General features: G+C 41.3%; 1 protein-coding gene across 3 annotated transcripts in view; it reads right to left on the bottom strand.

Moving 5' to 3' along the window:
- Positions 1 to 5,115: 5,115 nt before the first annotated feature.
- The window catches only part of LOC135477681 (carnosine synthase 1-like), a 34,302-nt gene continuing 23,451 nt past the window's right edge, over positions 5,116 to 15,966 (bottom strand). For all 3 annotated transcript variants that reach the window (XM_064757870.1, XM_064757869.1, XM_064757868.1), the window contains 4 exons: positions 10,743 to 10,825; positions 9,352 to 9,583; positions 7,306 to 7,568; positions 5,116 to 6,620 (listed from right to left, as the gene is read on the bottom strand). In XM_064757870.1, coding sequence (XP_064613940.1) covers positions 5,385 to 6,620; positions 7,306 to 7,568; positions 9,352 to 9,583; positions 10,743 to 10,825 — 1,814 coding nt within the window. In that variant the 3' untranslated portion in view covers positions 5,116 to 5,384. The remainder of the gene's footprint in view (positions 6,621 to 7,305; positions 7,569 to 9,351; positions 9,584 to 10,742; positions 10,826 to 15,966) is intronic.

Consider the following 15,966-nt stretch of genomic DNA (forward strand, 5'->3'; position numbering starts at 1 on the left):
ATACCGTGTTATGATATCGTCATTACACCTCAGTTACCTGTAGACGTTCTGCATGTCATACATGTCATATAAAACAGATTGTCCAACCTGAAGGCGTGTATAGATATATATGATTTCATGACCATGCGAAAATATCTTTCAGAGACTTAAATTTTAGTGACTGTGAGTCAATGAATTTCCTTAGCGTTGACTACTTAAATCACAACTATTCTACTTCGATGTATCGCTTTGAACGGAAATTGATTTTTTTTCAGACACGAGGAAACACTGTCCAGAAGGATATATGCATGGTGTTAATATAAAAAGTCGTCTATAAACAGTTTCAATTAATGTGCAATAGGCCTAACTGAGATATATAATTAGATTATAGACAGCTAATATACAAGAATGGTACACGGTTTAAACACTGATTAAATGTAGGCGCCTATAATCTAACAGATTTACAATTTAAAATGGGGTCAACACTAAGAGAATTGTAAGGGGAAATCCGTCACTGGTCTAAACTGCGCAAATATTCCCACAATGAAAAGTTTGCTCGTGGATTGCACATGTGAACAGTATGATAGACTGAAGACGGATTATATGACTATTAAACCAAATATGATCTGCCTTTCTATCAATAATGTATTATAAAGTATTCGTAATTCATAACGATCTGTATTGCAGAATTGAAGTTACATGGTAGGCCGCGTAATTACAAGACAATACCGTGTCTGACATTTCAAAGTTCGCTGATCATCTTTCGGCGTTTAGACAACAAGGGAAGGTAACCCAGTCTAATGAGATACGCCAAGACCACGTGGCATTGTAAGGGGTTTTGTGAAAACGTGATCAATCACTTAGTTCAGGACTTTAAAAATTACAACGGAGTTGAGAAAGTTGATGGTCGAAGGAAAACCCCGGATAAAACTGAACATTCCATTACTCGCTTATAGTTAGATACATGTCAATAGACATTTCTGGAAGACTCAACTTTATGTAGATAACGTTTATAAGTAACAACAAACTGTTTTTGTCGTTGCCAATATGTTTCTTTAATCATGCGTGGAAAGATGTCATAATCGAACGAAAATTGCTAAAAAAATAACGTCTGGCACAGGTTTCTCAGGATTTTCTTTGTTTACTGTTACGTATGTGTACTTGGGATTTAATGTCGTACTTAACAATTTTTCAATCAAATGGCGACGAGGAATCATTAGGCGTGTGTACATATATTGTGTCTTCTTGTGGCAAGGCGAGTTCATGGCACCAAAGCCCTGCCGCCACTGAAACATCATGCCGAATACACCATACATGACACCCCACCCAGTCACATTATACTGACACCGGTACAAACAGTCAAGCTTCCTCGCTCTAACCTCTCACTGATGAGCGCCAAGCGAGACAGCAACAAGTACCATTTTTAAAGTCTGTGGGATGACCCGACTTGACTCCCAACTTCCAGGTATTTATCGTTATGCACGCTTTTACAAACAACTAGCTCACATGACATGCTAATGTGCAAATAATTGAAGTTCTATCATTGATCAGGCATACAGCACTATAATACAATAATTATTGCATGTGATTTTGTCGGCTCGAGATATTTGATGCAGATTGAGCGCACAGCGCTGTTTGTAGGCTTACGTCATCTGTTAAGAGATGTTACAGAGTTTTAGTTTCAGATGTGCTTTATAAACCAGAGAAAATGTACATACATATTAAACTGAAGAAGAGAAACCTGGTAATATTTCTTTACTTAATTTGATTGGTGTTTTACGCCGTACTCAAGAATATTTCACTTATACGACGGCAGCCAGCATTATGGTGGGAGGAAACAGGACAGAGCCCGGGGAAATCCCACGACCATCCGCAGGCTGCTGCAAGCCCTCCTACGTACGGACGGAGAGTAAGCCATTATGAGCTGTACTTGAACTCAAAGCGACCGCATTGGTGAGAGGCTCCTGCGTCATTACGCTACGCTAGCGCGCTAACCAACTGAGCCACGCAGGCCCCTCCGTCGTAAAAAAAAAAAAAACACCGTTAGCGTGCTACGTTGCCTGTGGAGCGCAGACGACGTCCCTGGGGTGCAACATCGCACATTGCTGAACCTTATGTGACGTTGTTTTCTCCAATGAGGGCAAACTAACATGAGGTAAAATATTGCCAATCAATCGTTCATTCATTTAATGTGAAATGTTGAGTAAACTGAGAGCAGTAGGGACTGTGTCATAAATGGCAAATGGTCACACGTAATGGGCGAAATACGGCCTCCTGTCAATCTATCTCAGTTAGGGATTCATTTTAGCTGTTCATGTAAATGGTTAAATAGTAGCAAATTATACGTCCTTACGGCACGGTCGATCACCTCTTGACCATTAATATCGCGTGATCAAAGTCAGACAAGGAGTTCTACCTGGTAGGCTATCTGAGGTACAGGCTCCGCCTAGTTTCACCTGCTCATTACCCTGACTGCCGTCTTAAAAGATATTTCTTACAGCGTACGCGCCACTCTCTACGTTCGCTTTATATCACTGCCATGGCAAAATTTGTACAGAAATGTTGAACAACGCGGAGGTCACTGCGATCACGGTGATGAGGCAGGAAGTGTTGTCAGAAAACACAAATACTCTGTCTTAGCTTTTGCTTTTAATAATACTTTATACAGATGTATTTTTTTTCATGTAATGTGTGTGTCGCACAGGCTCCCAAGTTTGTCTTGTGGTGGCAGTGGTGTAAAGTGAGCGTACGTTGCAAGAAATATGGTTATAAAGGCCAGCCACTTTTGAGTACGACGTTCTGTCGTGTTGCATAAAGAACAAGTCGCAGGACATTTTAACTTTTAGCATTAAATATATTTAATAATAGGCCACAAATTGAACCTCCAAGTAAAGCAACACGAATCTAAACAGTTCGCTGTCATCTCCAAACATGTCGATGATGAGCTAAAACTTTTCCTAGGCATTAAGGTACACTCGGCAAATTATATCACAATATTTATAACATTTTTGAAAAAAAATGGCATTTTGAACAGATGAAGAAAAATGGCTCCAACTGCACTACTTTATATACAAAGTGAAAAGTATAATAAAAGGCACAATGTAAACAAGGGGAGTTACTGCGTAAGATGACCCCTCTCCCCCCCCCCCCCCCCACCCCAACGCTCACGCTTATATCTATCCTCAAACATCAGTATCCAAACGTCACTGTGGTGATAACCTTCACATCCATACTTGCTGATAAACCCATTCGTGAACTGATGGCACGTTTTTATGTTTAACGCATTTCTCTTAAACCGGTGTGATTTAGTGGTACGGTTTTATACCACTTAAAAGGCTCAAAATAGGGAGTAAAATCAGAGCAGCGAGGACAATATTATAATAAGAAAATGGTCAAACGTAACCGGTGAAGTACGGCCTCTTGTCAACTTACCTCAGTTAGAGTTTATAACTTGTTATGTAAACGCCCCATTGCGTCACGGCTTAAGCAAGAAAATACAGTGATGTTAAATGTAACATAAATAAACATCAATGGTGTCAAAAAACCGGCCAAGACTCATCTCTCTGACATACTTTTTATGCTTGGTATATCTCACCGACTTCATTATGAACAACTGATGGCACGCTTTTATGCTTGATGCACCTCTCCGACATTGATGACACGTTTTGTATGTTTGGGGCATTTTTCCGGCATCAGTGTGAAGCGATGACACGATTTCATGCTTGGCGCATCTCTGCAACATCAGTATGAACTGATGGCATCTTTTTATGCTTGGTGCATCTTTCGGATATTTCTATGATTGGGGAATCTCTCCGACATCAGTGTGAAATGACAAGACGTTTTCATGCTTGGTATATCTCTCCGACTTCAGTATGAACTGATGACACGCTTTATATGATTGGGGAATCTCTCCGACATCAGTGTGAACTGATGACAGGCTTTGTATGGTTGGGGCATCACTCCGACATCAGTGTGAATTGACGACAAATTTTGTATGATTGTAGCATCTTTCCGACACCAGTGTGAATTGATGACACGCTTTGTATAGTTGGGGCATCTCTCCGACATCAGTGTGAATTGATGACACGCTTTGTATAGTTGGGGCATCTCTTCGACATCAGTGTGAATTGATGACACGCTTTGTATAATTGGGGCATCTCTCATACACCCGTGTAAATTGATGACACGTTTATATGTTTGACATATCTCTCCGGCAACAATGTGAATTGATGACACGTTTATGTTTGACATATCTCTCCGACACTGTAAATTAATGACGCGTTTTAACGTTTGCTACGTCTCTCCGAAATCAGAGTGAACTAATCACACTATTTTATGCTTGACACGTCTCTCCGACTTCAGTATGAATTGACGACACGTTTTTCATGCTTTGCGCATCTTTTCGACACCAATGTAAATTGTTGACACGTTTATATATTTGACATATCTCTCTGACGCCAGAGTAAATTGATGACTTTTAATGTTTTGCACTTCACTGGCAAAAGTTTACTGTTTTATTAAGGGGAATTAAGTGTATTGAACTTTGCCATGGGAACTGGCGTGGTTGTTAATATTGTTGTGATATGTCGGTTAGACCACTGACGGCGGAAATATGAACATCTGATTCTAACACTGGACACTTTATAACGGACAAGCTAGGGCTAATACACGTATATTCATTCGCATACTTATAAGTTGTTACTTGGATATGTCAAATAAGATTTACATATAAAATGAGCTAATGCTGCTCCTGTGCTTTCTATAATGGACTGGCATCGTTAACCTGGCAATGCCGACGCGAGGGTCCAAGTCGAAATGGTCACTCATATTACACGTGAGTATATTACGTTACCAGTTTGTCAACAAATGTTTAGCAAGAGATTGCCCAGCTTGAACCCAAATTATACTAGGCGGGAAAGGCTCATCTTAACATCATCTTGTTTTTATATCACTGCAGACAGTATTCCGCCAAAGGTGTCAAAGACATAGACAGGTATGGCAACATATATTATATATTATCGTGTTGCCACCACAATTCCAGAACATTTATATGTATAAGGGCATAATTAGCGAATCACAAGAGGACTTATATCCCCCCTCCCCCCCCCCACCCCCCCCACCCCCCAACCACTGGGATATAAAATTGCAAAGGCGATAATGTGTTTACGTCGGTAATGTTACATGTACGTATGCTTACGTTTTACGTCGTACTTTTTTTTACGTCGTACAATCAGTCATATGACGACGAACAGTAACGCTATGGATCATTACGAAGATGTTATGGATAATTACTAAAATGTTAAAGATCATTACAAAAATCTTATGGACGACTAAAAAAATGTTATGGACTATTACAAAAAGCTTATGGATCCTTACTAACATGTTACGGATCGGCTGCAGAATTATTACGAATCACTACAAAAATCCTCAAACCAATACGACATCGGCACGGTCTGAGAGTCTATGCCGATCAACTTCCCGATGTCAATCAACCTAGTCTTGGCGTGGTCCCGATCTGAGGCCAGCACGGCAATGTTGCAGAACGGAACATCATAGTCTTCGGGTTCTGGCGACTCTTCCAGCTGGTTGAAGCGTATGACGCCGTTGGTGTCCAGTGTTCTCAGAAATGCCAGTTTTTCCGGCGTTAAGGCCTGCGCGTGATGTCCCGGTGTCAACATCAGTCCTAAAATGTGCGTTGTTGGGTCTTGGGTGGTACCAATAGGCCTGACGTCACACGCTATCGCAAACGAACAGAGTAAGATGTCAACTTTGTAGCACGTTTTTATCCAATCCCGCAGGTAGAATCCGCCCATTCTTCCGTTGATTTCCAGTAATTTGGGCCCTGCTGGCGTCATTTTCATCTCCACGTTAAACGTTCCGTTTTCTAGTCCAATCTCGGTACAGCACTGGTAGGCGGCCACTACCAACTGGTTTCGTTTACCTGGCGACAGGTACGTAGGCATGGCCGCCGACGTCTCCGTGAAGTTGGGTAGATTTGTCGGACCGTTGTCGGACACGAAAGCGGCCACCAATTTCCGGCGGTAAATGATAATGTCCACGTCGTGTTCGGTTCCGTCCACATATTCCATGAGCAGCATAGCGTTCCCGTGGCCCAGTCCGATCCCGGGGAGATCCGACTCCGTTTGCAGATCCCGCTGGACTTTGTCTAAATGGTCGTGACACTGGTCGACGTTTTCCACCAGTTCCACGGCTACTGCACTTGACCCGTATTCCAGTTTCATGACAGCCGGGAAACCTATGATGTTTACAGCGTTTTCAATATCCATGTGACTCTCGATTCGGCTTGTCTTCGACGCATACAAATGTGTTCGGGGCCAATGCGGGATGTCTGCATTTCTACCAGAGAGCACTTTTTGGGTCAAAGATTTAGTCTTGGCGTTAATAGCACCTTGGACACCCGCTCCTGTGAGCGACAGCTTCTCACAGATCATGGCGGTCAAGGGCACACAATCCTCCCAGAAAGTGACACACCCGTCTATCGTGAGTTGCCTCCCCTGGATAAGATCTACTATCGCGCTTGCGTGTTTGCCGTCATGGGTATGGTCAGATATGTCCATGCGAATGAACTCTTTCACCAGTCGAGCGGCAAAGTGGTTTACATCAGTGTCTATGAGATACACCTGAAAGAATGGAAAAGAAGAACGACTTTATTATAGGAAATTTTGACAGAACCAAATGAATAAATAAACTTTAAAATCGACCAAAAGCGTTGACTGCGTCCTCTGGTACATAACGCTCACTAAAAAGGCATATGTTGCGGTACCAATCTTACCAAGAAAACGGGTCTACGAGGGCTTAGTTTAGACACATGTTTTCTAGTCACCTACGTTAACGGTGACCTGTTGACCTACCATGACCCGTTGCTGAGCTTGGTGTTGCTGCATTTGAAGTATGGGCCTAGAGTTAATTTTTTTACATTTCGGCACAGGTTGGCTCAAAGCAATCTGAATTTCTCCATCGTAAGTTTGAGTGCGGTCGTAAATGTGAATAATTCTTTTGAACGAATTTATTTATTAGTTTATTGTTATTTCCTTGTTGTTCTTGTCATAAGAATTTTTCACTTATACGTTGGCGATTAGTTTTATTGGTGGCGGAAAGCAGAGAACCTAGACAAAACCACCGACCTTGGGCAATTTACCAGCACTAACTTCCCTACTTGTGACGTATTAACGACCACATGAGCGTGGCCGACGGGTTGTTATAATAAAATGTCTCACAAACTGTGACTGCGGGGGAATGTACAAATTCTCCGCCCAAGGCTGGAATTGATCCCGATATATGTGAACAAAACATAAGACAGTCTACCTGAATACCGTATTCGTTGGCGGCCTCCCAGACGAAGTGTTTACTGACCCCACCGGCACCTATCACCAAGACGATCTTGCCTCTCATGATGTACCTTAATGATCTCGTCAACATCGTCCTGACCAGCAGTCTAACGGCTTCACCCGACGATGCAGGGTTGACGAACTCAAATATTTGGTTATTGATGGTACAGTCATGGGAGTTCACTTCTACGAGAACAGCTGATAACATCCCAGAATCACGCGTCAAGACGTAGTCGATACCTGCGCAAAGGTAACGCCAAAGTAAAGACGGATAATTACGTGGATGAGAACAGCATAAAGAGTAAAACCTGAGCAGCGAAGACAGTGTGATAGTTGACAAGTATTACCGGTGAAATCCCGCCTCTTGGCAATTTATCTCACTTAGGGTTTTATTCTAACTGTTCATGTAGATGCTTCAATACTAGCAAATTACCTGCCCATTGGTAGCATGACTTAAATAAAGTTAAGTAAAGAAATGCAGCAATGTTAATTGTAAGTTATTAGATGTGACACAGTTTATCACAAGTAACCGGTGAAATCCGGTCCCTTGTCAGTTTACATCAGTTAGGGTTTTGTCCATGTGAATGTTTAAAAAACAGCAACTTTAAAAAAAAAAACCTCACAGAATGGCTAAACCAGAATTATGGGGAGAAAAATCCAATGATCTGTTTATATCAATTTATCAGATGCCACACTGGAAGGACACAACAAACTCTAGTGCTGTCTGGAGAGTTCTGGCCCTGTTTTTCTCTGGAGTAAGCAAGTGAGGTGCGTAACAACAAATGGGACTACCCGCTGTTGCAGCTTTAAACGAAACTAAACGTATTATAATTAAGTGAAAAACTGGTCCAAAGGTTCTCCAACCTGGCAATGGTTATACAGTCATGTGGGATGTAAATTTAGTTTAGGCAGACGAGCATTGAACGTATAATCCCCTAAATGGATAAGGTAAATCGGCAAAAGTCCGATTTCAAAGGCTGCATTTGGTTGCCATTTTCCAACTATTACATTGTCGACACTGCTCTGGTTTTACTATCTATGCTACACGGCTAGCACATTGTCGCCACTGCTCTGGTTTTACTCTCTATGCTGTATGGCTAGCACATTGTTGTCACTGCTCTGGTTTTACTCTCTATGCTGTATGGCTAGCACATTGTTGTCACTACTCTGGTTTTACTCTCTATGCTGTATGGCTAGCACATTGTCGTCACAGCTCTGGTTTTACTCTCTATGCTGTATACGGCTAGCACATTGTTGTAACTACTCTGGTTTTACTCTCTATGCTGTATGGCTAGCACATTGTTGTCACAGCTCTGGTTTCACTCTCTATGCTGTATGGCTAGCACATTGTTGTCACTACTCTGGTTTTACTCTCTATGCTGTATGGCTAGCACATTGTTGTCACTGATCTGGTTTTACTCTCTATGCTGTACGGCTAGCGCATTGTTGTAACTACTCTGGTTTTATTCTCTGTGCTGTACGGCTAGCACATTGTTGTCACTGCTCTGGTTTTACTCTCTATGCTGTACGGCTAGCACATTGTCGTCACTGATCTGGTTTTACTCTCTATGCTTTACGGCTAGCACATTGTCGTCACTGATCTGTTTTTATTCTCTGTGCTGTAAAGCTAGTACATTGTCGTCACTGCTCTGGTTTTACTCTCTATGCTATACGGCTCGCATATTGTCATCACTGCTCTGGTTTTATTATCTGTGCTTTGCGGCTAGCACATTGTCGTTACTGTTCTGGTTTTACTATCTATGCTGTACAGCACTTATTTTACCCTCTATGCTGTACGATTAGCACATTGTCGTCACAGCTCTGGTTTTACTCTCTATGCTGTACGGCTAGCACATTGTCGTCACTGCTCTGGTTTTACTCTCTATGCTGTACGGCTAGCACACTGTCGTCACTGCTTTCCTCAATGAGGACACTAGTATAAACGATATCCAAACATTTCTGTTACGCACTAAATAACTATACATACATATTTATTATTGTTACACCCTAGACGAGCACTTACCAATGAGATCTGTTTGCGCCCCAACTGTGCCCTTCATACACGATGGCAAATTCTCCTCAAATTTCATAATAGCGTTCAGTGTTGCCTCTGATTTGTGCTTTATGTCATCGTACACGCTCTGGCGTTCCCTAGAGTCCGAAATACCCCACGTTTTGAGGGTCTCCTCCAGACTCTGTACAACGGTGTTGTCCCCGTTTATTGGTTGACATGCATTGCCAACCCCACAAGTTATCTGAAATACATTAATAGGGATATTCAGTTTTTACGTTTTTAAAATTTCTTACAGCTTAAAATTTACTTTTTCCAGAAATCAAATTTTCTTTTCAATGTTTAGGCCGAAGTTATTATTAAATAGCTATTTCTGGTGAAACGTGAAAATTACTACTTATAACCTGAAAATCCCCTTTAAAACCTCTCCCAGACCAATGGCCAATTCCATGAAACGAAGTACAGCTTAGGTCAAAATTTCATTTAAAAAGTAGTTCCCCACCTTTGGCGTAAAGATTTTGAATACGTAACAAGTTCTGGATGAAGACAAATATGTACTTTTTCGAACTTCTTGCACTCTGTAGACTGCGCATCAGACTAAAGTTTTAGATTTGGAATTCACTTTGCGGAAGAAACAGAAGGGAGTAATTTTACTCCCATGCACATGCTCTTTACATCAAAGGTGATGAATGAGAAAATCTAACGTTTGTTTCATTCCGAATTGTTTCATGTACAAATCTAAATAAATTGTCTAAATCTGTTACTGACCCGCCATTTCCACACGTCACTCTTGTGTGGTACTGTAGCCATATAAAAGACACGTTCTTTTTGGCTAAATACTCTGCAGATCTCGCTCTTGTGTTTAATCAGACCCCGTGGTTGGGCATCAAAGTCAGTATAAGTACTAATTTCGCCATCAAGCTGATCTCATCATTAGACATTCTAACGTCCTAACGTCCGTCGAAGACCAATTGTCTTCCGCCAGTATAGTTTTCTCATATACGTCACGCGTGGCGAAGTTATCTTCTAAGTTTCAAACTGAACGCCATGGTCTATGTGAAAAATTCTTGAGCGTTACTCTAAACCCGAAAAACAAACTAATAAATTAATATCATTAAATCACTGTGTATGAACTACGGTGAGAGTGAACTCCTTAGTCTGTTTAATGGTTTATTAACCCTCCAGAAAACAGGACAGACTTACCGACGTCATCATTAAATCACTGTGTATGAACTACGGTGAGAGTGAACTCCGTAGTCTGTTTAATGGTTTATTAACCCTCCAGAAAACAGGACAGACTTACCGACGTCATCATTAAATCACTGTGTATGAACTACGGTGAGAGTGAACTTCGTAGTCTGTTTAATGGTTTATTAACCCTCCAGAAAACAGGACAAACTTACCGACGTCATCACGGCTTCATCATCCGGGTTCCTACACACGTTGGCGCGTAAACGGAAACTTAGCTGAGAAGGCGGTCGGGTGGCTGAAACAGATGCGTATGACATAAAAATAACTCCACGGGCTTCTCCAGCGACAAACATCACGAATCTGAGATGTGAATGTTTCACCATTAATACCTGTGACAATATGCCGACAAACACAATGTCACCAGTGGTTTGGGTTGTCTCTCTGAGCTGTTGCCTTTTGTATCGTGTAGAGTTAAACCAATCCATGGAGACGATGTGATACTTTGTATGTTAATCTCTATCTTATCACCGCTGTTGGTGGATTCTTTTTACTTGAACATGTTAAAGCGCATGGCGTAAAGTTCCAGCCAAATAAATGTTAAATATCGCAAAGGTTCGAAACAGCAAGCAACAAATCAATTTGAGATTTATTTATTTGATTGATGTTTTACACTATGCTCAAGAATATTTTACTTAACGACGGCGAGCAGCAATGTGGTGGGAAGAAACCGGTCACAGCCCGGAGGGAAATCCACGACCATCCGCAGGTTGCTGACGGACCTTCCCTCGTTCGGCTGGAGAGGAAGCCAGAGAGATCGATTTGAGAACACATCAGTTGAACTGTTGCCAATCCAAGCACAAATGAGACACATATCGACTTATAAACTAGCAAAGAACACGATCTGGAATCGGATTTCGTTCGTTTGCCTAGAGTATTCCTTGCGTCTTTTCAACTTGACTGAAAAGTATTCACTGCTTCTCTTGGTATGAATCCGTCTTAATTTCGCACTTCATACACTTTCTTAGTTCTGTTTTGAACATTGGCCTTGCGATCATAGGCCTGCAGTGTCCATTTTGGTTGACGACTGGTATACTAATGTTTTCCCGCCTAGATTCAAACGACTGCATGACTTAGTCAAACATTCCACATTGGTTAGGGTTCAACATTGTTTTGGTCATGGGGCTGTTTTGGTCAAGGGGATGTTTTGGTCAAGGGGATGTTTCGGTCAAGGTGATGTTTTGGTCATGGGACTGTTTTGGTCAAGGGGCTGTTTGGTCAAGGGGATGTTTGGTCAAGGGGCTCTTTTGGTCATGGGGCTGTTTTGGTCAAGGAGATGTTTTGGTCATGGGACTATTTTGGTCATGGGGATGTTTTGGTCATAGGGCTGTTTCAGTCAAGGGGATGTTTTGGTCATGGGACTGTTTTGGTCAAGGGGCTGTTTGGTCAAGGGGCTGTTTGGTCAAGGGGCTTTTTTGGTCATGGGGCTCTTTGGGTCACGGGGCTATTTTGTTCAAAATCAAATAAATAAATCTCAAAAGAGGTTGTTTTCGTCATGTGGCTGTTTTGGTCAAGGGGCTGTTCTGATCAAACTGAGGCAGTCTACACACGCTCGACCAATTACAGCACTGATTTATTCTATACTCATTGTAGAGTAACTCGTCTCGACGGCTCTGTGTTATATAAGTTTGTGAACTGATGGCCTTGTTTTTTTTTTTAATGGACCAGGTTGATAAACACTTGGTGAGTAGCCCTGTAAAGTCTGACGCAACGCATTCTCAGTGGAGTTTACAGCGGAGATTTCATGGCATGATTTACCTGAGCGAGGCGCCAGCTCTGTCAGTTACCTCTGAAATCGGGCTAAGTTTTCTTATACTTAAACACATCAGATAACTGCGACTTGATGTTCTGCAGACATAAACATAGAATATTTCGACTGGCTGACGAAGAAGTTGTATGTCTGGGAGAAATCTAATCTGCACCAATAGGACATGTGGCTGCATGGGGGATTCAATAGGGCAGGACTGTACAGATAAATCAACGTTGCATTATCCAGCCCATCTCAATGAGTTTCAAGTTGCTAAGTTGTCTTTTGTCTCAGTATGTAATCAAACACATTAGAGTTATATCTTATCAAATTTATGTCCAATTTAAAGTTGCTCTGGATAACGTTCCATTAAATGCAGGTTGTACCACTGTTACCCAAATTTCTCTCTTCAGCACAAAGAATATGAGACGTTAAAACCAGGTACATCTAAGCATCAAACCCGACATTCATATACTACTCGCAGACCATGAAAGAACGTTCCAAAGCGATAACAGTAAAACCTATTTCCAAGAAAACCTTTAACACTAACTCCCAGAGGGATATGTATGAGATAATGTATAAATATCAAATAACGCTAGTACGATTTAAGGAAGAAGCATTCATCAGTTTGCAATGATGTAGTGAAAAAGTCGATATCTAAGGCATGACATTGGAGGCTGAATATAAATACAGACCCCTCACTAGAGGTTTAATTACAACTGTTCATAAAACACCATCTTGATGTAATAAACATGAATGCGTGCAATCCATTAGGGCGGAATTAGATGCAACTATGATGCACAGACGTTGACCCGGTGCCATGTGCAATGACTTTACATTGCCCTGGCACCGTTGATAGTCTAAGCAAAGTTTAACGCGCGTAAACCACAAGGCTGCTTTGGATTCACTTTCACGGGCGACCGAAGAAGTTTTTGGTTGATAAAGCGGGGTATTATGGATGGAAACTATGAAAGAACTATCATCAATCCAAGCTGCACTTAGCGCAGATGCACCATTCGTGGCGTTGATGTTATGTGCGAGAAAGCTTTGGTCAAGTCAGCCGAAACTTTCAACTTAATCTCATCTTTGTGTTAGACATGTAAGGATTATCTGGGAGATGACTTCTCACGTGTTTAGTGTCTTTCGTGAAACAAGTTGCAAACATTATCTAGCTGACTTCCACCTTGCACACTGAATTAACCTTCAGAAACCTTGTGTTCCAATAATTAGTTAAACGTAATCCACGAGCAGTGTTCTCCTGATGATGGCAAAATAAACTATTAAGTCAATTTGAGCCTTTCCTCCCTCGGAGTTACACTCCTTGTGAACATTTGACCTCCATGATAGAAAAACCGGTCTCACCTACATGTATGTCTAACTTTAATTACGTATCAACTCAACCAGATGTATATAGCGCATAACATATGTAGCATCACAACTAAATAGAACGTCAACTACAAGTATCCCTCATATAACAAATCATCATGACTCTATATGCAGTAAATTGTGTAGACTTTATAAAATATCGCAACCTCCATTATGTTGCTCTTAAACTATATACATGTAACACGTCCACTATACAACCCCTCACCTATGTAGCCCGCGAACTATATACCACCTCACCTTTGTAGCACGTCAACTATACAGCCCTTCACCTTTGTAACATGTCAACTATAGAACACCTCACCTATATTACATGTCAGCTATATGGCACTTCACCTATGTAGCCCGCGAACTATATACCACCTCACCTTTGTAGCACGTCAACTATACAGCCCTTCACCTTTGTAACACGTCAACTATAAAACACCTCACCTATATTACGTGTCAGCTATATGGGCACTTCACCTATGTAGCCCGCGAACTATATACCACCTCACCTTTGTAGCACGTCAACTATACAGCCCTTCACCTTTGTAACACGTCAACTATAAAACACCTCACCTATATTACGTGTCAGCTATATGGGCACTTCACCTATGTAGCCCGCGAACTATATACCACCTCACCTTTGTAGCACGTCAACTATACAGCCCTTCACCTTTGTAACACGTCAACTATAAAACACCTCACCTATATTACGTGTCAGCTATATGGGCACTTCACCTATGTAGCCCGCGAACTATATACCACCTCACCTTTGTAGCACGTCAACTATACAACCCTTCACCTTTGTAACACGTCAACTATAGAACACCTCACCTATATTACATGTCAGATATAGCACGCGAACTATATACCACCTCTCCTATGTAACACGTCGACTACACAGCACTTCACCCATGTAGCACCGCGACTATATACCACCTCATCTCCGTATCACGTCAACAATACGGCAACTCACCAATGTAGCATATCAACTATGAAACACACGAAATATGTATCTCCACAAATATGTAGTACCGCAGAAAAGTATATAGTACTTCAAATATGTATATGTTTTTCAGATATGTTGAGCCCCAAACATGTACAACCTCAAATATGTAGAACCTCAGTTTTGAAAAACCTCACGTATTTAGAACCTCAAACATGTAGAACCACAAATATCTAGCACTGCAAAATAATTTATAGTACATTACTTTCCCTTTAATAATTCGAAGGAGATTCAGAGAGTATTCGTTTATTCTGGATGAATAAAGGCGTTTTAAGGAGAGGAAGGAATTGAACCAGGGAATAATCATGAATATAATAATATAAAATAAGACCACATGAAATGGTCTGTGATGAAATAAAATCATTGCCACATAGCTACATTTATAGTAGAACGCTTACATGTCATGTTATACGGCGGAATATTAAGCTCACAGAGCTGTTGCACTTCCTCTTGTTTTTTGCTTTCTGCCCTGGATTTACGGCTAAATTTGTCTAAAAAGTCTTCTCAGGCACACTCGACAGATAACTGAAGCCCGTTAGCATGTAGGCCATCAGACAGGTGTTTCTCTAAACTCCATATCTAAACACAAGATACATGATGGTTAGCTACATGCACAGGGCTAACTCAGCTGGGTAACTGTAGGCCTACTATTTGCCCCTATATTTCCAACACCTGTTAACAGACATGAGCATAAGTACCGAACGTGCAGCCCAGCAAACTTGTTCGAGATAATTTTGTTAAGCTCAGCACACCCTAAAACATCACGCGGAAATGTTATTAATAGCACTTTCGTGATGATTGGTTGATAATTACCGCCAATCGGAGCCGTTCACGAGCATAATTACCACTTGAAGAACAGAAAAATGTTGCTTAATCTTGAATTACCCAAAACGCCCGACTCACCAACTGCAGACGTGCCTAAACCATCATTAAGCAACATTGACTTCTCTGGGTGGAAGTGAAACGCGCATAGACTAGAGTGCCCATGTTAGGTTGCAAAGTGGATGCAGGAATTTCATACAGATCATCATCGCTCATCTTTTTAAAAGAGAGATTTCCTTGAAAATTGACAACAATACTTGAAATGATAACACTTTATATCACAGAGGTTAGTAGCCAATATGTCAAGATGCCAAAGTACTCCGCCAATCTTCAAGTACCTAATAAAAGCTAGTTAACGAACAGCTGCGTAGATCTAGGATATATCTTACGAAGATGCCTACAAGATGTTTATATCGCTTTCTTGAAACTAATCTCA

The sequence above is a fragment of the Liolophura sinensis genome, chromosome 11, assembly GCF_032854445.1.
Source record: "Liolophura sinensis isolate JHLJ2023 chromosome 11, CUHK_Ljap_v2, whole genome shotgun sequence".
In the NCBI taxonomy this organism is placed as follows: domain Eukaryota; kingdom Metazoa; phylum Mollusca; class Polyplacophora; order Chitonida; family Chitonidae; genus Liolophura; species Liolophura sinensis.